Source organism: Camarhynchus parvulus, chromosome 8, assembly GCF_901933205.1.
Source record: "Camarhynchus parvulus chromosome 8, STF_HiC, whole genome shotgun sequence".
Classification (NCBI taxonomy): domain Eukaryota; kingdom Metazoa; phylum Chordata; class Aves; order Passeriformes; family Thraupidae; genus Camarhynchus; species Camarhynchus parvulus.
In genome coordinates this window covers 22138985-22164478 of record NC_044578.1, presented here as the reverse complement: position 1 = coordinate 22164478, position 25494 = coordinate 22138985, and the positions used below count along the sequence as shown (strand labels likewise).

Below are 25494 nucleotides of genomic sequence, written 5' to 3'. Positions count from 1 at the left end.
TACAGAATACATTGACTTCCTGAGATCTGTGTTCCTAGCACAAAATGGCTTCCAAACACTGGTCTCAAAATTATTCTGGTTTGGATAAACACTCTGAACTGTGATGTTAAGCCTCCGTGTTGAGTAAGGAATTAATAAAAACCTGAGTACCTTATTCTGACCTCACACTGACTCTGCTTTGTGGAGGAGTTTTGGGCAAGATAACTTCCAGCCTGTACTTTCCTATGATCTCACACCCTGACATGCAGTACAGGGAAATGTGGTGACATTGTGGCTGTCTGGCTGTGTCCACAGCAGTATTTTGAGTGCAGTCATGCCAGTTCTCAAAGCAGCAGCTCTGCTTCCTTAGATGAAATCCAGCTGCTGTTGGTTGCATAACTACTTTGATGTTTCTGCTTTTCTCTTGAGTAGGAGGTAAACTCTAAAAATGAGGTTTTTTCTCCTTGCCTTAGAGGTCCTGAGGCGTGGTTTGTCTGTGAGCCCTGTTTTGGTAGAGACTGGAGGTGGCTGAACAAAGTGAGACCCAATTAGAGACAATAGATCTTGAACTGATAGCCCATGGAAGAGGTGAGGAAGGAAAGACAGTTTAAGCTCCTAATTCTATTTCCATTTGCCTAGGGTAAGTTTAATAAATGACCTAAGAAGATCACAAACCCAGGACTGGAAAGGACTGAGTCTGGTCCCTTACTTTGTGATTGAAGATGTTTTTTTTGTATAGGCCTATGTTATGTGTGTACAAATACTGCTTCAAAGCTTTACCAACTGAGTCTTCTAATTTTCAGTTCATAGACATTTTATATCTGGTTTTGTGTGCTTATCTTTTAGCTTAGATAGTTTTAGCAATGCCTGTATTTATAGAGAGCAGTCAGGAAATTTGTGATACCTCTTCCAGTTCTGGTTCAGCTGTACCTGAAAGTATCTTTGACTGTATTTCAAGCCCATAATTATTTGACAAGTGATAACCCAAAAGCAGTTTGACAAAACCTGAACCATTTTGAGCTTCATAACATCAGACTATTTAATACTTAAAACTGGAGAAATTGCAACTTCAACAGGTGCATGAAATATCCATTTACTGATAAGGTGTGCACCAGTAACTGCAAACTGGATGCAGATCAATCATCACAGGGTCATGGGGCATGGTGAGAGTTCATTCTCCACAGGAGTCATTTGTCAAGGGGAAGGGAAAGGAGGAGACATTTTGCTCTCTGAAGTAATTATCTGTAGGAGAAGCAGCTGAGTGCCAGTTTTACTGAGACCATTTCTTAAAACTGGTGACTGAAAACACAGCCCAAAGTTAAAAAATAAATATTCCACCTGCATTTTAAGAAGAGAAAAAGTTTTAACTGCTGTAAATGCTGTGGAATTCAGGATTTGATTTGAGATCTGATCTGTAGACACTCGTTTTTATCCTATAGCAGCACACTAACTAAGCTAGTGATTGTTAAGGATATGTTATGTGGGTTTTTGGGAACATGCCCAAGATGGATCTGTGGGTACTCCATCCAGTCAGACATCACCACCGTGGGGCATCTGGCCTGTGGCTGTTTTATGTTCATCTCCTGTGAGCACTTTGTTCTATTAAATTTTTTTCTCCCTAATTCTCAGTCTCAAACAATTCTCTTCATATGATCTACATTTCCACTGGAGAGCCCTTGTAAAGCCAAGACATTTCATGAAACTGTTGATAAGACCATTGCTTACCTAAATCCATGGGAAGTTCCTTTGTTAGGTATATATATATATATATATATATATATATATATATATGCTCCTTTCTGCATAGTTTTATATTTTATTTTGGAAGGTTCATTATCTGTGTTACAATCCATTCAAATCTCCTTTTTATCATTTCTCATGTGATGCTGAAGTGCTTCAACATCCCCTGGGTTTATTTAATGAGGAATGTGACCAAATACATTTCCTTTGCTGTGGGTAGTTGGTGATCTTCTATAAGAACAAGTGAGTGATCCCTTAGTCACTCTGTACTTTTGCCTGCTTTTTATTTTGATTGTTTGCAACATATATTTTGAGTCATATGTATAGAGAAGTTAATTTTTACACACAATTCACACGAATTTGTTTTCTAACTAAGCATATAACACACAAGGAATTGCAAAATAATTTATTTGTACAACTTTTAGATATCAAAAGGCATAACCTTATATGATCATGGAAGGGATAAATATGGGGAAAAAAGTGTGATGTAAAAATAAGCAGACCACAGGGAAAGGAATGTCAACCTAAATTGCCAGGCATTTGTTTATTTATTCACTTAGCAAGGTTCAGAGAGGGAGTAAAAAAAAAGAAACACTTGTGTGTTGCAAGAGGTTTAGGGGAAGTGACTGCTGAAATCAGAGTATAAATGTTATGCAAGGTCAGTGCATGGACCAGTTAAGTAAAAAAGCAGTGGAAATAGCACAAAGTAATGAAGAAAAGTAGACTACAATACTGGATGTGTTTGCTGGGGTTTTGAATCTCTAGAATGTCGTTCCTGGGCTATGCTGCTCTGCTCTTGTGTTGGATGCATTGTGCTGCACAAAGAGGTAAGCGTGAACTGCTCTCTTAGAGTGTATGTGAAGATGGTAACTAAAGCACTATGCAAAGGCTTTGTAGGTTTTTTTTTCATGAACTTCTGACAATAATTGACATTTCTTCTGGCTTTTAGTACCTTTAGTATTTAGTGTCCTGTCATATGATTTTTTTCACCTATTTATTTTGCTGTTTTTAATCTGTTGCCCAACTTTTCAAATGCTTTATGTCAGTATAAACTGGAGCCAGACAACTGATTTTCTGTTAATTATGTTTGCTAATTATTCTAGTATCTAAAACCAGGAAGCAACTGGTAGATTAAAGTAGAAATGCATATTTATGGAATATTTTGTTTTTGTCTGGAATAGCCTGTAAAGTGATCTGAGGAGGATGAATGATTACTACATTGACTGAAAATCTTCTAATATATCTATTGACTGACTGGATTTAGTCTAGGAAAGGAGATAAATATGTACAGGTATGCTTTTTTCATGTTTGAAGAGGTAGCTAGTATTCTACGTATCTTTTCAGAAACCTCTGATGTTTTGTTTCTCTCTTCAGTGTATTTTTCTTGGTTTGTGTTTATATTTTTTATGCTTAGTTATTTAATTTGTTTTCTTTATGTCTGAGTTTCTTGGCATAGAGTGTTGTGCAGAGGGTGCTGTGTGATTTTGAGCTGGTATGTCTTTGTTCAGGTTGGTTTTCATTTCAGTTGAAAGTTATGAAGACCTTATTAATCAAAAAGATCCAATGGATTTTACTTTGAAAAACTGAAAAATCAGAAAATTAAAGCAATGTCCTATCTTAATTAAATATAAAGAAATATTGCCTCAAAGCAACTAATAGTCTAATTTGTTTGCAAAGAAGTGCAGAAAAGTCCTGGAATTTGAAACTAAAGTTTGCCTGAATTTGCACTTTGTTTTCACAATGCTTTCTTTAGGTCAGGGAGATTGGAAAGAAATATGAATGCAGCAAAATTTGATTTACCCAGGACAACTATTACCATAGGTCATGCAGGATTCTTGTTTAAGCTTCATGCTGAAAGTCTGTGAGAGTTGTGGAAAGTCTTCTGAGAGCTGGGTTTTGCCCAAGGACTGGAAGCCACTTGCACCTGGATTTGTAATTGTGCTTGTACTTTTAGAAGCTGCTACCAGCATATTGTTGGCAAAAAAAAGCAGCTTGAGCTATTTCTAACTGAGGTCAAGTCACATGTAAATACAGAATGGGTAATTCCAGCTCTTCTGTCTGTCAGTAAGGAATTTGAAGGTATCCATTCTGTACATGCTTTTTAATATAGAAATAAAACCCTCTTGTATTGCTGAGTGCATGATGGATTTAATATAGGTTTGAAGTACAACCTGCCAGCAGATTTCTTCACCTCAAGCCACTAAGAAACTGCATACACACACACACACGCAAACACACACACACAGATAGATAGATAGTAGATAGATAGATAGATAGATAGATAGATAGATAGATAGATAGATAGATAGATAGATAGATAGGTAGGTAGATAGATAGATACACACATACACATACTCTGACACTTGATGGTCACACATAGTTTAACACCAGGGCAGGCGCAGGGAAGAGTTGAGATAAAATCCAGCAAGACGCAGCAAATCTTAGTAATGGTGAAGAGACTAAGGAGATTATCTTTCATTTGGTGGTGGGGGAGTTTAATGCAAGCAAGGAAGAGTTAAGAGGCTGCATTCTGCACAGCAGGCAATAAAAATATGATACAATTCAGTGGGAGAAAAAGAGAAGCTCTCACTGTACTCAATAACCTGTTTTTTAAATTATGGATTTCAGTGTGCGCTCTCAGCTTGCAAACTGAAAGTGCTAATTCAAACAAGGTATAATTAGAAATATGTGGAGTTAGAAACATTCTTTTTCTTGCCATTGAAAAGAACTTTCTGGGTAAATTAACAATTTTTAACACATTTGAAAGAGCCAGCTGAGGATTCCTGTTCATTTTGCTTATTCCTACATTTTGCAAAAAATGTTGTTAGAATTTGAATCTGTCTTTTCTTGCTAAAAAAGCCTTTCCTACATTTTTTAGAGTAGCCTAGTACCCTCTAGTGCACAGAAACAATAATTTTTATTCAGATGTAATCATTCCTAGGAGGGAGAATATTTATCAAAGTAATTGGAAAAAATGGGTGTGGGCACACTCTTCCTTTAGTCCATCACCAGTATTGTCAAAGCTTATCTAATTCTTCTGGCTACTTAAACCAGCCAAACTAAAGTTATTGAAGCTCAAAATTACCATTATTTTCAAATTATACAGTTTCAAATTATGTGGTTTTTTCTTTGCAACAAATCTCTTTTTTTTTCCATTTGTAAAACCATTTTATAAAACTATGCCTCTACTTTGGTCAGTACTCCCCTGACTGAAATACAACAAGTGAGTTCTCAGGGGTGTGTCTTTGTAAACTCAAGTAAAACTCACTTTCCACACTTTGGGATTTCTAACACAAAGTGAGCAGATAAAATACACCTTCTTCCACATCAGCTACTTAATGTGTGGTGTCATCTCTGCAGGGCAGTGCAGTGAGCTTTAACTCCACATCCCTCACATAAGGAAGGATCCCAAAGGATTTTTCCCCCAGTCCTATTTCCAGGCAGCACCTGGGTAACCCATAGGAAGGTTTCAGTGAGGATACTGCTGCTTTCTGAAACCCATGAACTTACAGCTGAACTGGGGAGAGGACACCTGTGCCAGCTCTCTGCTGAGTAATGCATCTACTCACCAAAGGATTTCCTTCCCTGGTGGACATTTCTTCTCCCATTTACTTTCTATACAGAGATTTCATTTCTTTTCCAAGGCTTTATTCCTCAGGGCTTGTTTTATTTATTCCTGATGAATGCTCACCTTTCATGTTCAGATGGAAAACAAAGTTCATTGCATTTAATTAGCTAGGCTGTTCAGAGACTGTTACTCTGGGTGAAGCTTCAGCTTCCAAAATGTGTACATTTCAGTCACCCAAGCTCTGAAAGTTAGTCACTGAAATTAGGGCAATTATTTCTTGACAAAATCATTTAATATTTCATTAACAGTTTCCCAACATTTGCTTCTTTCCTCTTTTGTCTGACTTTGCTCATTCTCAAGCTGTTGAGAAGCTTCTTAATAAAATATATTCAGGTTCATTTGTTGTGGTTCATTTGGACATGGCTGTACATTTCATGTGCACTGAAGGAGGCCCAGAAAGGAGCTTTTGGGCAAGGACTGTATAATATTGAGCTAATAAGAAATACCAGACACCACCATCCACTCTCCAAACTATGCTTGGAAGCTAAAGGTCAGAGTGAATACCCAGAATTAATTATATTGTTTAACAAGGATCTTGTAAGTAAGGAACAAGAGGAAATAAGTTTTGGAATATCAGGTGATCTGAGCCTGGAGAGAAAGTTAAGGCAGTGTAAAGGTGAGAGAAGGTTTGGCAGAACTTAATCAAAAGACATGTGAAATAATGTGAGTAAAGGTGGTGCTTGGTGGAGAAGAAAATAGGTTGAAAGGAGACTGCAGCGTGCCCAGAGTTGTTCTCTGGGGCAGTGGAAGGACAGGCCTGGAGCAGCTGCTGCAGATGGAAGGGCAGGAGGTGTCTGCAGTCAGAGCCAGGGCACTGATCTCCCTGCAGGCTGTGTAAGTAAAATCTGTTTCGTGAGCCATCACTGTCCTGGGTGGTTCCTTGGCACCTGGCTATTCCTGTGTCCTTCTAAATGTCTAGTCACATTCCTACAAAATGTGGATCCTTGTCACTTTTGTGCTGGTTCAATAGCAAACACTGATCACAAATGGCCCCAGAATTTCTTGCTACATTTCCTGCTGCAAGATTTTTTTGGGTGTTTGTAGCATGTACTTCAGTCACCAATGTTTTTATTTACAATTTTTAGCTTGTGAAGGACCTCCTCCTAGGAGGGTAAAAGAAGTGCCTACTAAAAGCTGGGACAAGCCTCCCTATCCCCATGGGACCCTAGCAATATACAATTGTCGGCCTGGATATGTAAAAGCTGGACGAGTTGGGTTTCGGTGCATTGATGGAGTGTGGAAGGAGCTGAGTCCAGGAACAGAATGCAGAAGTAAGTATTTGTGAAAAATATCTGCAGACATTTGATCTGGCAGACCATATTCCTTGCCAGTGATGTCAATGTGAAATTGTACCTTTACTTGTAAATTACTTGTTTCTGCACTCTTTAAAATATCACCTTGAAAGGGACGTGTGCATAAGGGAACTTCTTTTAAATTCCTTTTCTCCAGATCAAAGGATTTATTTTTTTCTTTACAGAAGATCTTATTCTAGATCATCCTTATTAACCCAATTTACATTGTTAAAATAAATTTTTCTTAGAAGTTTGCTTTCAAAATTTTTTAGTCTAAGCAGGATAAAGCACAAACCTGGCTTCTGAATGTGAGTCAAGAGACAGCTTATTCAACTATTTCTATAAAAGATATCATTTCTTGCAAGTGGGAAATTATTTTGCCCTGCCTTTTCTTTTAAGCCGTAATTCACAATTAGGATGAGAGCTGCTATTTATTATCTCTAGCATACTGTGCTGAGAGTTTTCAAGTATCTCACGCTCTCATTCAGAATTCATTGCTGAAGAAATTGAAGTTCGTTATCATTGGTGAGTAGATACTTCTTTTCTGTAATAAATGAGCTTTAAACACAAAGGAATTTTAGAAACAAGGGGTTATGATTGTGTATCTAACATACAAAATTTTTACTAGGTACAACATAAATATTTCATTTGAGAATATAAGTCCTGGGTGTTGTTCAGACAGAGATTAATACACACTGGGAGTAAGAACTGTTAAGTCACTAGTAACTATTTTTCCATTTTTGACTGAGTCTCTGTCTCAATGTTCAGATTTCATTGTGTGACTAGTGAGTGAACAGGATCCCATCCAGAATTTGGTTTGCAGCATGTTTTAGCAAATGCTGCCACCCAGTGAGCAGGGCTGCCACCGGCAAGGAGAGCCTGGGGAGAGAGGAGGAGATGCTCTGCTCAGCCTGGGGGTGCCTCGGCAGGACAGGGACAGAAACATTGATCAGGAGCTGCCATTTCCTCTGAATCCCCCTGCAGCAGCTTTAGGGCCTGCTCAAACACATCTTCGTTGGTAAAAACGGAGGATGTTGATGGGCCCCAAGAATTAAATTGCCTTGCTTGACAAGAATCAGGAAAGATTTCTGCTGAGGAGGGGTAATAGGTTTCAGCTATGCAGTTTATTTTGCAGTCCATGTTATGAGATCAGAAGAGGATGAGTGAGAATGTTCATCTTTGCCACTCTTTTGGGAATCCAAAGCAAAGAGCTAGGGCCAGGCCATAAGGAAAGTCCTGTGGGGAGCTTTGAGCAGCAGGCGCTAAGGACCAAAATAAATCCTGTGCCTTTGGTCACCCCACTTCACTCAGCACAGTCCCCAACAGAATTCAGGAAATTTCATTTCTGATCGTGAATGGATTCTCTACTGAAGGCTTTGGTGCAGATTATGTCACAAATTGCGTGAAAATTGCCATAAATTTGTTGTAAAACTGAATATGAGTTCAGGCTTTTTAAAGGAATAAAACATGCTAATTTGTGGTTTGGGGTTTGTTGTAGGTAGATTGGGGTTTTGGTTTTTGTTTTTTTTTTAATAAGCATACTCTAGTATGTTATCATTGAAAACTATGAAAAGGAGATGTTAATCAAACTTATGCTGAACATTTCTGAATTTTTGAAACCCCTAAAGACCCTACTCACTACTAAGCACTGGAAAAATGATGTCTTTCTCATTTTCACCTTCCTATATTGGGTGTAAGTAAGGCTTTTTCCCTTTTTTTTTTTCAACTAGATAAACCCTGTGGACATCCTGGAGACACTGACTTTGGTTTCTTTGAACTTACCAGTGGAACCGAATTTGTTTTTGGTGCCAGAGTTGAGTACAGATGTAATGATGGGTAATACTCATTTAATTCAATGTATAGGAATTAACATAAGGTGTTAATTTGTTCTCTGTAATACGGTTTGCTAATATTTAACGCTTGCTTACGTGTTGTAAAAAATGTTTGAAGGAAGATATTTCTGACAGAGTCGCGTGTCTTCACTGAATGCTTGAAAGAAATTCTCCATCTATCTTCTCCAGTGAAAACTGCAGCCAGTCAAATACATGGTATTGTGTCTGGGTATTTTCCTCCTGAAAAACAAATCAGCTTTGGTACAGTGCTTTAGCCATGCTTTTGCAGTTGTTATGTTACTGGAATCTAGCCCGAGTTGCACAAAGAGGGTTCCAAAAATCAGTATTCTCCTTAATCCCTTCAATTCCTCACTGTCTTTTCAGAGTAGCTGTCCTTCCTCTGAGTGCATTTGTTATGTAGCCAAAGCTTGCTATCTCTGTAATGAAGAAGCCTTCTTCCTTATTCCTTCCTACTCTCTGATTTGATTTGATATTTTTTCCATGTGCAATTAAAAGACAGCACATAGGGAAAATGCAGGTAAAAAACTACTCAGTGCTGTCACATTTTGGTTATTCTATGCTGGAACACCTGAAGCCATCTTCCTCTGCTTCAAAAACAGCAGCACTGTTGTTTCTGTCACATAATGAAAGTGTATTTTAGCATTTTTTGCTTTTTATTTGGTAAGATACCAGATGCTCAGCCAAAGGAATTACCGTGAATGTCAGGCAGACGGATGGAGCAATGACATCCCTCACTGTGAAGGTAAATGGAGTTTGACATTAAATTCTCTATTAAATTGTCTTTTTATCTGTCTGATACTGTCTAAAATAGTCTGTGATTGCTTTACTAGTATTAATTCACCTATGTTTAAAGTCAAGTTAGGCGGCAGAGAAGCCCTTACAGTGACTTCTCAGCTCTTTTGGTCCAATGAGCTTTTGTTAAAAACCCTTCCCAAAGTGGAGTCCTGTCACTTCCAGACTGGCTTAAAGCTCTGCCCCAAAAGCCCTGACAGAGTAGCTGCCTGCAAAACATGGCTGCAAATGGCATTTGGGATGATGAGTTTCAAACCAGTGTGAAGGCATGTGTGTTTTTTAGCTACTTTCCTCCTCCATCCTTGTGAACATCCTAAACATTAAGATTTTGTTAAGGTCTCCCTATTAGCATACTAATGTGGAAGACATTCATTAAGCAAGAGTGAGAGCAAGGAGGACACAGACATCAAGACTTAATAGACTGGATGGCTCAGATTATGGATTTGGAAACCTTTTCAAGCCTGTATGATCATGAAAATAAGGTTCCTGCTCTTCACAGGGATCATTTTTAACTGCTTTATTTTAACATATGTGGGCAGCAGTGACATTTTTGTTTGGGTTAAGCATCTGATGTCAGGAAAGGGTCTCTAAGAACAAATTAAAGTAGAAATCTCAACAAGAGCCTGTTGTCTGTGGTTTAATATTTCTGTGGATTTAGATACTTTGCATTTAGTTTACTGGATTTTGAGGGCACTCACACTTAGGTATTGAGGTCTGTCTGCACCATATGGAGCAAGGGTTTCCAATATTTTTTTGTCATGTTTCACTAAGATACTTCAGTTTCAAAGTCCTCCTAAGTTATTTCTGTCATGGTTGAGTTTTCACTGAATTAAAGAAAGAAAGAATTTGTAGAGTGCCCTAAATGTGAAGAACCCATGAGACAGAATATGAGCTCATGGAAAAGGCAGATGACTTTTAAGATGGCAAATGTCAGAGAGAAGTGGCTTTGGTAAACAAAACAGAATCCACTTTTGTACCTGCTCAATGATATCCATGGAAGCATCTAAGAATGAGCTTTGATAGTAATTTCCCCCCTTAATAAGACTTACCTGATAAGTTATTTCTTTTTTTTTTCTGCAGGTACATAATTGGGAGATACAGGAGCTCTAATTAATGCCTGCCAATGTGTTTGTTTACTTTAGTAATATAATTGCTCTGATATCCTTAATGAGAATTTTTGGTAATAACTGAACTGAATTAGAATTTTAGTTAATAACTACACACTGTTGTAGGCAGTGTGTAATTCAGCACTGTTCCAGATAGCAAACTGTCCATAGCAAACTCAGTTTGGCACAACTCTAAGCAAAGTCAACTGATTTTGGCAAATTTTAATGGTGTCTGTCAAGGCTCAGCTAACCATAATTTAGGTTGGGTGAGATCATCTAATTCAGTGGATGCTCTGTCTTAGCCTTCAAGGGCAGAGAAGAGGATGATGAGAGAGGGTCTAAAAACTTCTTCCTATGTCACTCTTTTTGCTTAGGACTTCATATTACACTTGCTGCAAATGGTAGCTGAATACATAGCTAGATTGTACATTTGTTATATGTGTAAGGAAATTACAGTGATTTTTCTGTATTTTAACTTTTTTGTGTGTCAGTTTATTTTACAGACCTCAAAATTACTTTTTTTCCTTTCCTTGTTTTTTTTTTTTTTTCAGTGATAAAGTGTTTACCTGTACAAGAACCTGAAAATGGAAGGATAATTATGACTGGTGCATTTGAGCTAGGACAAGAATATTCCTTTGGCCAGGTTGTAAATTTTGAATGTAATGCAAAATACAAGCTTGTTGGAGCTAAAGAAATTGTTTGCTCTGCTAATGGAGAATGGAGTAGCGATGTGCCTCAGTGCAAAGGTAAAAAGGACACTATTTACTGTGTGTCATTAAGATACTTTGCTCTCACAGACTCCTAAATCATGGTTACCATATGGGAAGCCACAAAGTTTTCACTTTATCTCACAGCAACTAAGCTTGGTTTGTCTGTCAACAATCTCCAGTGCATATATGAAAAAGTAGGATAAGAAAGAGAAATATAATAGTATTGGATACTAATATAAGGATAATAGGCCATCTGTTTCTTCCATATTTTTCCTACAAGCTGTCTATTTTGCCAGGCTGCAGTCAAATTCTTTGATATGTCTGCATAAGAGTCAACCACTTCAGTGTTGATTTAACCAAAGTAATCAGAAACAACTTTGAATCTGTGTAAACCAAATTTAGTTAACAAGTAGGATTTTAATTCTTAGGGTACACAAAATACCAAAAAAAAGTTAGATTTTTCTTTCCTCACACTGTTGTGTGTGGAAAAGTTGGAAGGTTTGTGTTTAGTTTTTACAGAACCCCAGTGTCAGTGAGGTGGTGTGGGACTTCTGAAGGTCCCTCAAATCAATTAGCTGGAGCAATTTGCTCAGAAACATGTTCAGTCAGCTTTGGATATCTCCAAGGATGGAGATGCACAGTAACCCACTGCAGTGGTTGAACTCTCTTTAGTAAAAACTTAGCAGTGGCATTTCCTGTATTTCAGTTGGTGCTCGTTGCTTCTCACTGTATGGCTGGTGGCCAGTGACAAAGGTCCAGTTCCATCACCTTTGCTTCTGCCTGCCCCACTGGAGCCAGGAATTTACTTGTGTAAAAAAGATTGTCCCTCCTCCCCCAAGCCTTCCTTACTCCAGACTCTCTTAAACCTCTCTCTATCTGTCAGTTTTTCCAATTCCTTAGTTATCCTCCTGTCCCTCACTGGATCTGCTCCGCTATGTCCTGATCTTTCCTCTGCTGGGGGTTCTGCCCTGCAGAGATGGAGAGGGGCAGCATCACCTCCTTTGGCCCGCTGGCAGCACTTTTCCCAGTGGAGCCAAGAGTGTTTTCTCTGCTACAAAGGCCCATTGCTGCCCATCAGGACCACCAACTTTTTTTTTTCTGCAAAACTGCTTTTCAGCCAGTCAATCCCACACTGCCCTGCCTGCAGCTGGCACTGGTGGATGGGACTATTCCTCCCAGTTTCTGAACAAAGAATGGATGGGATGGGATTGTCAGGGTATGAGAATGAATCCCAGGAAGATTATGGCAACAAACACTTAAATATTCAGAACATCAAGTTTCTTAGATTATTTCTGTCTTATTTGATCATGAAGTATGTGTTTAGAAGAGCAGAATACATATGTCAAGGTGGCAAATACATTTATGGTTTGTTCACAATTCCAGTACTGCTTTTTGCTACTTAGAAACCCCCATTTACTGTATTTTGTACAGCCTGAAGTGGAATTAAACATTTGTGCTGGTAACATTTCCAGAATATAGTGAATTTCATTAAACAATGACAGTTCCCATGAGCAATATTTCATTTTAAATACAAAGTAAATTTAGTAAAAGAATCCAAGAGAACTCTTTGGTGTCCTGTTCTGTGACCTCAGAAACAAAACATTGAATATCTTCTGGCTTTATGAATGCATTTTTAGGAAACTGCAAGATCGTGGTGGTTTTATTTGGTTTGGCAAGGAACTTTAAATTCTTTTTTAGTTTTGATATCGTGATTTAACTAATAACCTACTGGCTCTGAGAGCACATTAGGTTTATTGGAAATTACAAAGAAATTATCTGAAAAGTAGAAAATCCTAAATTTCAGCTAGCCTAATGTCTTATTTTGGAATGTCTTCTGCCTTATCTCTTGATTCTAAATCCGTTAAAGTACAAAGCAAAGCCCCGAAACCTGTCTCATGAACCAATTTGCAATTGAAGCTGTGCTACACCACATTTTCCGCCTGGAACCCAGAATCAAATAAATGCTCAAATAAGTTCCAAACACCTTCCAAATGCAAAAGTTTTTGTGAATGCAAATTAACCCCCCTACACCCCCCCAAAAAAACTCCAAAAAACCAAATGAAAACAAAAAAAACCAACCTAAATGTTATTGTAATAGAAATTTATTCTTAGCAAATAAAAATTAAAATATGTGAATTTTTGTCTGTTTCAATTTCAGAAATTAACTGTGATGTGCCAGAAATCCCTCATGGATATGTCCGTTCTCCAAGGAAGTCTTACAAGGAAAATGAGCTAATGCAGTTTTTCTGTGAAGAAGGATACAAATATGGGAACAAAGCAGATGCACTGTGCACTGCATCAGGATGGAATCCACCTCCCTATTGCACTGGTCAGTCTTCCCTGAAGTAGTTTTGCTCTTTAGTTGAGTTTGTAAATAATTTTAGAGATTAATAAGTTCATTCATGACAAAATAATCCATCCACATCCAATATCCATGAAGACTGGAAGGATTAAGTGCTGAGGGGACCAAAGAACTGGATAAGAGTTTTCCATGAAGCGCAGTAGCAAAACCAGAATCTTGTTCTGAATCTCTACAAATTAATATATTTACAATGCTAAAGGTCCCTATTGTTTTTTAACTCCAAATGCCTTCTGAGCATTCATGTGACAAATCCATAATTCCTGAGGCTAGTCCTGTTTGACATTACTTCATTTACAGCACTTAAAGGCTGTTCTTAAATCTCTGAATATGCAGGTCATATCCCAACTGAAACGGTTTGATGAAATTTTGGAGAATTTATCAGTGCCTTGAATTTTCTTCAAGAAATTGCCAAAATCTTGAAACTGGGAAAAAAAATGTTGGCAACAGTGCAACATGATAGGATTTTATGCACCACCCACCTTCCTGGGACCTCTTCCAGAAAGACTCCTTTAGAAATAAAGACTTGTCAGTCTTGGAGCCCACTCAGTTTTTGACCTTTCTGATTCAAGATTAGTAATGTCATTAATTAATATGCATTGCCAACAGTTTAACAACATGCTGCTTTTGAGGAGTGCCAAACAAAACATTCTTCTGGACACTCATATGCTGAGCTCTGGTACGGGGGGTGTACTCAGTGGTTCTGGACCCTATTGGGTTTATCTCTGGACATAGAGAATTCAACAGGGCATGCATGACAACTGATTCACCCACTCTCACACCCCAGCAGCACCAACCTGTGGTTACCTTAGAGTCATCCCCTCCCAGCCCTCAGGATGCTGGTGATATTTTCTGAACTGGAAGAAGACACAAAACCCCCAAAAGACAGGCTCTGGATTATAAATCTGTTAGCCCGACTTCTCTGGGCATGAAGGTATCTTGAGTTTTTTAGAATAAGATTCTTGACCTCTTTCAGTTGTTGAAATACTTCCAGTGTCAGTGAAGGACACTAATCTTAATCATACAACCTTTGAATGATCAGTTCCTAGTCAAGTATAATTATTTCTGCATTTAGGACCTGCCAGTGAAACTGCCCTCCTTTGGGACAGTGTCCATAAACAAGCCCAGGAAAACCCAGCTGCAAATCTAAAGGAAAAAATTAGATTTGGTTTGATGGCTTCCAGTTATTTCTCTAACCATTCTCTTTGCAATTAAGTTTTAATCTTCTAATTAACATGACATCAGTAACAGCTGTCACTCTTCTCTTACAGAACCACACATTTCTAAGAAACACCCTTTTTTTAACAATTTTATACATTTTTGGCCAATATATTATGAAAACAAGAACTTATGCAATAAATTTAAACATATTCTTTTTTGTTTTTTCTGTTTTTATTTAGAAATTGTATGCTCTCCTCCAGTAATTTCCTCTGGGAACTTTCGACCTCAAAAAGACAAGTACATGGTGGGTAATACAATCGCAGTAGAGTGTGATGATGGGTATCATTTTAAAGCAATAACTGGCAGAAGCACGGCTGAATGCACCAAGAATGGCTGGGTGCCTGAACCAGCTTGTGTCCGTAAGTAGCTCTCATCAATAAAGTTACAATGTGGAATTGCTAGAAGAATCTCAGAGAAAATAAGTTAAGAGCAAAATTTGAGGACCATTAAATATGGCAATTGCTTATTTTTTTCTTTGTACTGTAAATCTTAATTGGATGGTTTAGAAAAATCACCTGTAAAAACAATGGTGTAATCCAGATTTACATTGTGTTTATTAACACACATATTACCTCTTGCTGTATTTGCAAATCTGTTAAAATGGGCTATAGTCAGCTCACTGTCAGGAAGGTTTGTGCTCCACCTGAGGAATAGCATCCCAGTCAGGATTAGAAGACATGGAGAGTTTAAAGTAGCCAAACTACAGGTAATGATTGGAAGATACCTTTCCTTCTAGTATCACAGTTCTAGATTTTTACTTGTAATTTGATGTTATGGACAGTCACAGGATTTTATCTATTTTATAGCCTGTCAGGTAACAAAGCAAGGTATTCTTGATGGTTGATGAGTCCTTTCTTGGGTTAAAGTTCCCATAACTGCAATGATAGTTTTGCCCAGTAGGCACAGTATAAAAAAAAATATATCTATAAATTAGCAGGCAGTTTCAAAATTTAACACTCTTTCATCTTTGGTCACTGAAAATAAAACTTCGAATATGAGATAAGCCCTGATGAAATCAGTCTTGTAAAGGAACCTTTGGATAAGACTATTAGAGCTATTTCTGAAGCATGTTATTTTAGTATCTGAGTTAATGTTTTCTCTTATCAGTTGGATTCTAAAATTCAGGTGTCATTCTGAGCCCACTTCACTCATTATTGAATGGTCTGCTCTGCCCTGGCATGTAGGCTCTGGGTCAGAACATTTTGGGAGGAGCCTGGGTAAACTTGAATGGAAGTTTCTGAGAACCTCCTCCTTCTATCCAGGACTTTTCCCTGGAAATGGTCAGTTCTTTTGTGGAACCAAGAGAAGAAAATTAAAATGCTGCAGCTTTAAAATTAAAAGAGTCAGGAAGAGCTTTTGGTGCAGGAGCCCAAAAGTTATAAATGGAGGTGGCAGGAGTCATCTCAATGCTAAGAGTTCACAGTTCAGTTTCTATATCTGAGCCAGATGACTGGGCTCCCTTTACGGTCAGAATAGTAAATTTAATCAAGACCCTCTACAGTGCCATCTCACTGTACAATGAATACTAACCTTTGGTCTCACAAATCACCCTCAGCAGTCTGCAGAGAGTGCTGGCTGGATTTCTGCTGGTTGCAATGGAATTGAGGGAAGTAACACAGCTATAGGCAAAGACCCCAGAAGCAGAGTGTGGTTGTTCCTGCACTCCTTACCATCTTCCAGGATGTGCAGTCCTGGTTCTGTCCATTTCTGAAAATACTCAGATGATGAAGCTGAACCTGAGTTGTGTCCTGAGCTTTTTATTGTGCATGTGTTGATATTGTTGCTGTTCCATTCTGTTTCAAGGGAAACCGTGTGAATACCCACCTATAGAAAATGGCAAATTAAGTTATGCGCATGAGTACCATAGAAACTATTATTTTCCAAAAAGATTTGGACAGACTGTAGATTACTACTGCCTCGATGGCTATTCAACCCCCACTGGACGATACTGGGTTCGAATTACCTGTACTGAAAGGGGCTGGTTTCCAGAGCCAAAATGTCTGAGTAAGTACATTTCCACTATATACTCAAGTCTGGTTTAATTATCAAAGATCTGTGCAGCAGAACTTGTTCTGATGGAACACAAGACAAAACAGTTGCTGAAAGTCAAACTGCTTTAGGTGACCCCTGGAACTGCACCCAGACTGTCTTCCCATCTGCAGAGCACAAAAAATGTCACCTGGGGACACTCAGAAATTATGCTTTTGGATTTTGAAGATTATTTACTCCTGAAAATATTCATAAGACTAAGAAATATGTAGTAAACCTTCCTCTTCTCTGGTTTCTGGTAATATGAAAGCATATACTTTCATCTGCACCACAGCTGCACAACACAGCTTCTACTCTATGTAAATATATTCTCCCTTCTTTGGCTTGGGCACTTTGGCACTTACTCTTCATCTTCTCTGAGAAGCATTGACTGGTCCCTTTGGAAAACTAAATTTTAGAGCCTAAAAGGTGTCACACTTTTGCAATAAGCTGAAATGGATCATGGTAACAGCAAGAGAACCAGATACACTGACTCAGATTTAAAATTAATTTGACTTAAAATGAATCTAAAGCAGAGAGATCACACATCTTCAGTCACAGCAAAGTACCTACCTACTGGTGGGGCGCAGAAAGTGGATTACAAAAGGTTGCTCTTTCCTCGTTGCCCTCAGTGGAGTGGTGCTCAGTGCAGAAGATGAGTGGAGCCCTGCCTGGAGGAAAGGATCAGGCACTCAGCTAACAAACACAGTATAACATCTCTTCAGCCATCTGCCTTATGTCTGGGCTCTTGGGGACAGGAGGCCTTAGAGCAGCATGCTAAGCTGTTGCTAAAATCTCTAGAGCTGGTTTGAGAGGCTGCTACACTTCCACAGAATGATAAAATCTCCTGGAGGCAAATGCTGGAGTTCACTCTGGGCATACACCAACATTTTAGAGACGTACCAGACCAAACTGATGTGAGAAGCACTGAAGTGAGCCAAGCTTGCTTGTGAACAATGAGTAAGAGATTTTTGGTTACTAGGCCACCTCATATTACTTTATGTAGTTCTTGGGATCTTTTGCTGGTCGCTGTGACCCCGAGATTATTAAAAGTCTCTTTTCCCAGCCCGAGCGCTTGAAGAATGAGTTGGAGTTCTTCAGTTTTTGGTCTCAAGGCTGTTTATTGCCTCTTATCTATAAAAATTTTTCTCCTGCCCTGCCGAGATCCATCCTGCAGGACAGTTCCAGGCACTCTGCCTGCCCCCAGGGTGGTGTTATGTCTTTATATTAAAAACTATGTGTACAATATTTACAATTACTTTCCAATACCTATCACCTATGTTAGACAGTGAGCTTCTACTCTAAATCAATCTGTAAGTGCCAACATCACAGCAGAAGATGGAGGCCAGGAAGAAGAAGGAGAAAGGCTGGACACGCCCAGTTCCCTTCACCTTGCCTCCTGAACGCCCATACCAAAAACCCCAAAATCTACTTTTCCACCCTGAGATAACTTCACTATTATTCTACCTAAACTGTTGTGGCTTGCTGATCTTCATATAAGGTTGGTAATTTGTTGCATGGGTCATAATCAAACCCACAGGTGTTTTGGGCTCTGTGCCAGGACTTCAGAGCCCCCTGGCAGGGGTCCTGGCCATCCTGGACAGCCAGAGGGATATTCTGGGTTCCCACATGTAGTGACTTCCATTTCTGATCTTGTGGTCCGTTAATCACAAGGCACTGAAACAAAACACACTTTCATTCAGATTTGCACACAAGTGTCTTTTTGTGACACAAGGCTATGGGAAGGTGCTTGGAGGCCTGTTTGTTAGTAACAGTTCTTACCTCAGTTCTTGCTGTATAAATTTCTGTGGTTAAATGTACTTTCCTTCCTTCTTTAGAAATATGTTTCACCGAACAGCTGGCGGGCGGTTATTTCCCATACCGCCACAACGATTATTTCAAGGAAGGAGACAGAGTCAGATACACCTGCCACTCCGACTTCCAGGCTCAGCACAATGAGGTCACCTGCACAAGGAATGGCTGGGCACCTCCTCCAAGATGTACCCGTAAAAGTGAGTGTGCTTGCATTTTGGTAAGGTTTCTAGCTAAAACTATTTGCTGTAGCAGTAATTTCTGAAAATGAAGACTCTCCTTCACAGAATGATTTCACACTACAGAAGTTTTCTCTCAGAATATAGGTCTGAAGCATCCAACCAAGACTTCTATTCATTTAAATAACATATTAAGCATTATGTATTAACAGTATATGGAATTAAAAATGTATTCAGTTGACCATGTATTAAACAATTTTTTAAATCCTACTGCTGCTTCTCTGTCATCCTTCTGCTCTGATTTTTATGCATGTAGCTTAGCAGTGCTTTACTTGGAAGAAATCTTGTCTCTCTCTTTCAGAAAAGTGCCAGGATATAATTTTTGAGAATGGCTATTTGAACTCGGATAGGAGAACATTCAATTTAAAAGAGAAGATCCCGTATGTATGTCACACTGGGTTTGTGACTCCAGAAGGACAAGAGTCAGGACACACACAGTGCAAAGAGAGTGGCTGGACTCCACCTCCAAAGTGCATCAGTGAGTAGCTAAGGGTTTCAGAGCTCCCTGTCATTGTCACCAGTGTGTCCTGTGGACATGGTATTCTGTGATGTTCTCTGGCCTCAGAGATTTGTCACTTTGACTTGTAGAGGTTTCTTAATGGGCAGAGGGACACAGATAGAGGGCTGATCCTCCAGAGATTAACCTCTCTCAGGCTCCAAGAAATAGAGAGAAAATGTAAAGGATCTTTTTGGATCTCTTTAGCACTGAGTTAATGGTAATCACTGACCTCTTCAGTGGTTCTTCCCTGATACAAGGTACATTTGCCCAAATTTACTCCCAATTTATGAAGCAACATCTGTGAACCAAGGCAGTCCACCAAGAACTTTATTTAAATGTGACAAAACTAGAGACAAATAGGATTCATTATTTCAAAGTTCCTTCCTGTCCTGAACACAGGTGTAGTACAGTTGGAGACTTAATCTTGTATTGTTATATGTTGGTCATAATATTAACCAACTTTAGCTACTATTTTATCTTGTCCTTTTATTTCAGACTGCCTTTACCTAGGATTTTGTGGCTTTTTTCTGACTCCCGACTGACCATGGAAACAGCAGTACAAACCATTCGCTGTGACACCTAAACTAATGTTAATGATAATACTGATAATGATAATAATATGTAGCTAAAGGAAATAATTGAATCTAAGGAAGAAATATTTACCCTAAACATTACTTCTAGACAAACTTTGGAGATTAATACAATAGATAATATGTGAATATGCTGCATATTCTACAATAATATTCAGACAATGTAGAATTTTTGATGTTTCAAATATACCTACAGGGACGATGCTTCCAAAGAGCAGTGTTTCTGGATAACTAAATACACTAACTTTGTTTTATTCTACAGAATCATGTAAAGCGCCAGAGGACATTTTGATTCACCACACAAACAAAACTGTGTTCATGCCTGAAGACACAATTGAGTATTCATGTTTGGAGGGATATAGGACTACAAATAACATGCCAACTGATACCACAACATGTGGCAAAAATGGAGAATGGAGTCCAGAACCCGAGTGTCATGGTGAATATTTTTGTGTTTGCTAATCAGTGTCACTCTCTGTATACACTCTGTGAACCTTTTTTCTTTAAGCCTTCCTTTGGTTTTGTTCTAACCAGTAGCATTTCATGTACTTTCTGTAGGTTGTCCACTATATGTTAAAATACTTTTTCTCCACAGAAATCGAATGTGTGCTGCTGCCATTGAGAAATGGGAATTTCTCTCCCAAAGAGGGTAAATACCACAGTGGAGCTGTTGTGACATTTACCTGTGCAAAAAACTACATAAGGGTGGGACCTGCCTCTACTCAGTGCTACCACTTTGGATGGTTTCCATCACCACCCGTGTGTCAAGGTAATTCTGCAGTACTGAAACTGAGCTGGTAAATGGCTTGCACAAAATATTAATCAGGTTATTGACTTTAATGTTGAAAAATTGTTCACAACTTCATAAATAATGTGCAGTATGGCAATTATTAATTTCAGTAGTGTCCTCTCTTACTGTATTCCAAAGGTCCTAGTTTTGCCGTTGCCTAATATTGATACTTATCAGATAATGCATCCTGTGCTCTTTTTTTTCTGATCACATAAAATTGAAGGAAAAAATGGTTTTGGAGGTGACACAGAGCTGGACCCAAAAAAAAAAAAAGAAACCCAGTGAAGGATTTTCCCATTAAATTCTTAGTTTCATATAGTAGGATGAGTACATTCATACAGAAGGAAAAATATATATCCCTGTACTTAGTGTTCTTAGTACAAAACTTCCTGGCATCTGAGTAGAGCTTCTTGTGCTGGTGCTGAGCCCTCTCATGAGGGGTATCAGCTTTCACAAAGCTTGAGAGAAAAAAGGGACCTCCCTTTCTTCCCTCTCAATCACTTTTTTGGTGACTTTTACTGTCATCCTTCTTTTTGCTCACACTCTTTTGCATTTAAAAGCAAGTCTGTTTCATATATTTGGCTCTTTAGCTCAGGAACATTTTAAGCTCCCTTAACAGGAGTTCCACTTACTGCATCAAAAGTGAATCCTTTAATATACAGTGTGTAGGGAGGGTTTTGTTTGGGTTTGTTTGTTTGTTTGTTTGTTTTGTGTGTGTGTTTGTTGTTGCTGTTGTAGTGTTTAAGGTTTTTTTTGCTGGGTGATTTTTAGGACATAGGTTATTCCTTGCAGAATTCTCAATTCTCTTATTTTCTTTTAAGAAAACTGAAGTTACCATTATTGTAACAACCATTATTGTAGCACTTTTTTACTTTTCCCTTAAAACTGAGTTGGTTTTATCAAACATTTTTCTCAGAGCAGGCACTGACAGTGCATGGAAGTGAGAGACAAGAGTGAGCCTGGTCACATGTATCTGTTTGGGATCTCCAGCCCAGCACGAATCCAGACATTCAAAGGCATAAATCAATCACCTATTTAACCTGTTCCTCTGATTTTCCTTCACTTTAATTGATACATTCAATATGGTTTATGTTGTACTTAACATATAACTGTGGTGAAAGTACTGAGTTCAGAGCATAGACTTGGTCTCTTGATTTCAGTGAGTGTCAAAGGCTGTGGAGCTCCCCCTGAAATTCGCAGTGGAAGAATTGTTGATGGCTCTGCAGAACAGTACCAGCATGGGGCCAGAAAGCAATATGAATGTAACAGCGAATTTAAGTTGGTTGGATCAAAGGAAATAGAATGTATTGATGGACAGTGGTCATCTCCTCCCTCTTGCATTGGTAAGCTACACAGCTCTTACTTCTGAGGAGTCTGTAATTCTCTGCAGGCTATTACCTCATAGATATTTTCAGAATTCAAAAAGATGTATTAGCAGATGTAATGTTCTGTTCAAAGTAATAAAATAATAAGGTAAAATTGCATGACAAGCCATTACCTTGTGCTGTCACTACTACTGTATCAGAACTGCAGGTATCATAGAGAGGTGACAGCTCTGCAGTCCTGTAAGAGACGTTACAATGTTTTTCAGTTCCTGTAATAATTCTGACATTATGAATGTGCAGGTGTATGATCAATTTTAATTTTGACTGATCAGAGTCAGTGATTTAGGTGACTTGAATTAATTGAAGTTTTCCTTACTCTGTACTGTGAACTGGAACTACCTGTGGATCATGTCAGTGTTGGAAAAAGAAGGGAAAATGCAGAAAAGCAATTTAGCAAACTGGCTAAAAGATATACATACCCCAGCTTGTGTTGAAATTTAGTTGCTACAATTAGTGGGTGTAGGTTTGGTTCACCAAATGCAAATATAGTTACTTTAAGTTTTTTCAGCTATTGATATGTGATTCCTGCATTATTGCGGGATACTTTTTCTCTTTTCAACAGAAGACAAAATGCCCTGTGACTCACCTTCCTCTATCCCGAATGTTGTCCTGCATCAGGCAGACCAGGCCCAGTATTCACATGGGGATGAAGTAACTTGTAGATGTAAACCAGGCTCTGACAATACTGAGGAAATGAAAATAAAATGTCTTAATGGAGAATGGAAGCCTTTACCTGTTTGTGCTGGTAATCTGTTTCCATAATATTTCCAATGTGAGTGTAATATAGTTGTATACAAAATTTTACTACAAAATGGACTTCAGCCATCAGTATGTAGCCAGACATGCTAGAGTTTAATGCATCAAAACTGAGTGGTTTCAATTTACTCCTTTTAAATGGAAGCAAGTCCTTCATTCCCGAAAGACTCTGCACCTACAGCTTTGTAAAGGGGAAGAAATAGACATTTGCCCAGTGGTTAAAGTCAATTATTAAAAGGAATTAAAAGTAATGTTAATAGCCACAAGGTGTTAAGCTTGTCCCACCATAACCACTTTTATGTGGATCAGTCCTTCTCACAGAGTCAGAATGAGTAAGGTTGGAAGGGCCCACAGTGGGCCCTCTGGTCCAACCTCCCTGCTCAAACACCCACCCAGTGAAGTTCTTCCTTAAGTTCACATGGAACTTCTGTACAAACGATGAGATCTTCATCAGTTTATATTGTCAGATCTAAATCTATTTTTAAAGGTCTTTTTATTTTTTTTCAGATGCATTCCCTCAATGTGTAATTCCAGAAGATGTTTTGCTGGTGCACTCTGGCCAGTATTCCATGTCAAGAAGGAGGACTGGGTTCCAAAAAGTTATACATTATAAATGTACATTAAATGATGAAAATGCTAAACAGGCAACTTGTGTGTCTGGGAGATGGACACCAGAGATTGCATGTACAGGTGTGTTCTTACATTTGCACCATTTCTTTTGATGCAGGCATGATAAATGCTCATTATTAAGGATTCTTAGCACTGCTGTACCCTTAGGCTGAAATAGAAAGGTTTACTTGATCATATGCTGAAGGGTAGTTGTGGCCATCATTGGAGCAGGTAACTAGGTTTAGAGATGCACCACTTTAGTAAGGCAGACTTAATGCTCTCTACTCTGGCAATTGGAATGGTTGTCGCTGGCACTTCTGATGTAAGAAAATATGCAATGATAAATTTAAGCTCAGTTCTTCGAAAGGCTTTACCCCAATGCAAAACAGAGAGCACATAGCTCAAGCTCCAATCAAAGTTCCTTTATTTCCTCTAAACCTTCAAAGTTTTTGTAGTCTATTTTTCCCCTCAATTTTTCCAAATGCTTTCTAGTGAAACTATGAGAAAAAAGCTGAGTTGGCCAGTGAAAAAGCACAGACCCAGAGGAGGCTGCCCATATGTAACACACACCAGAGGTCAATGTCTTCCTGGCTGCCTTTATGCATGGCAGAACAGGATATTGTTTGTAGAAAGCGTGATTGTAAAACAACCATTGCCTCATTTCTCACTTTGGTTATACCAGATTTAAAGTGGGAAAAGTATGGCAATCACTGTCCCTTCCTCAGTTTTCTGGAACCACTAAAAGCAAGAAACCAAGCTCTGGAAGACTCCTCAGATCTCTGTCCTAGATCTACCTCATTCTCTCCCTTTTTCTTTCCTTTGGCAGAAAGAGTACCTCATTCTTGGAGTGGAAAAATTTTAGCCTATTTTTTTTCTTTTCATTTAGCTTTCTCATTTAGCTCTATCAGCTTAGTCTAAAGAAAAAACAAAACTCCAGACATTGGTTTAGTTTTCCTAAAGTAGTTCATTAGAGAAAGAGGAACAGGAGAAGCACACGAGAGCGTGCAGTTGTGTGAGAAGGAAAGGAGGGACTACAAGAAACTCCATCTTAGCTTGGTGTAGCCAGCTGTGACTGTCTTTTCTATGACTCTGAAAGCATATGAGCAGCTGAAGGCAGCTCTGCTGTTTCTGAAGCAGAACAAAATGATCATAGTATTAATTAAAGCTTGAGGTAGCTATTGGAGTTATCTAGCACCAGTGTTGTTTTAGTTGTTTGTGTTGTAATCTCTGCTGAACTGCTACACTTTCTTTTTGTTCTATTGTAACATGAATATGTGTCCTCAGCTGAGAAGAATGTGTGCCCACCTCCACCTCAGGTCCCTGGTACTCAGCAGACAACAGCAGGAAGAAACTTCAGGATTGGGAGTAAAGCATTTTTTTCATGCCCTGTCGGTTTCCAGCTCGTTGGTACAAAGGACATAACCTGTATAGATGGGAAATGGCAATCACCACCTCACTGTCTGGGTCAGTACTGGCACATTTCTTTTCCATCATTTTGTTATGAATATCTGTGTTACTCATCTGCAGTCGTCGTGGGCAAGAGGCTGCTGTTACTTACCTAAGATTACCAGGGACAGGGAACTGCAGGAAAGCGGTAGAACATAAGTTGCTAAAAAGAGTGCAAACAACTGCAGTTTTTTCATTTACACAGACTTATCTGAGATGGCATATACAATTTTCAGGTAGTCCCCCAAGAGCTGTGTGCTTATTTTTTTGTTTAGTATATTGCCTAACAGAGTCTCAGTTTTGACTGGGGGCCTTAAATAATGTCCTCGATTCTGTAAATTATTTATTACTTAGTTACAGTTGCAATATTGATCGTCTTGCATTATTGTTTATCTGTGTTGTCTGTGTTTTTTAGAAACACCATGTTTGCCACCAGAATCTGTAGAAAATACTGATGTTCCCAGGCTTGAAAATCCAAATTTAAGAATTGAAAGAGAAGGGAAAACAATGTATCTGGCTGGTGCTAGACTTAAGTATGTTTGTCGTTCTGGATACATGTTAAATGGACCAACAGAGAGAAGTTGCTCTATGGGAAATTGGACTGCAGCTCCTTCATGTTTGGGTAATATCAAAAATTACTTTTTTGACATGCATTTAGCA

The 25494-nt window shown here is 38.7% G+C and overlaps 1 protein-coding gene across 1 annotated transcript in view; it reads left to right on the top strand.

The window, feature by feature from the left end:
- The first annotated feature begins 2389 nt into the window (after positions 1–2389).
- CFH (complement factor H) overlaps positions 2390–25494 on the top strand; it is a 28278-nt gene continuing 5173 nt past the window's right edge. The window contains exons 1-17 of the mRNA XM_030953522.1: positions 2390–2546; positions 6433–6618; positions 8370–8475; positions 9158–9234; positions 10942–11136; positions 13259–13429; positions 14860–15039; positions 16484–16684; positions 18547–18720; positions 19061–19237; positions 20111–20287; positions 20444–20617; positions 21799–21981; positions 22586–22768; positions 23287–23469; positions 24673–24852; positions 25250–25456. Coding sequence (XP_030809382.1) covers positions 2486–2546; positions 6433–6618; positions 8370–8475; positions 9158–9234; positions 10942–11136; positions 13259–13429; positions 14860–15039; positions 16484–16684; positions 18547–18720; positions 19061–19237; positions 20111–20287; positions 20444–20617; positions 21799–21981; positions 22586–22768; positions 23287–23469; positions 24673–24852; positions 25250–25456 — 2815 coding nt within the window. The 5' untranslated portion in view covers positions 2390–2485. The remainder of the gene's footprint in view (positions 2547–6432; positions 6619–8369; positions 8476–9157; positions 9235–10941; positions 11137–13258; positions 13430–14859; positions 15040–16483; positions 16685–18546; positions 18721–19060; positions 19238–20110; positions 20288–20443; positions 20618–21798; positions 21982–22585; positions 22769–23286; positions 23470–24672; positions 24853–25249; positions 25457–25494) is intronic.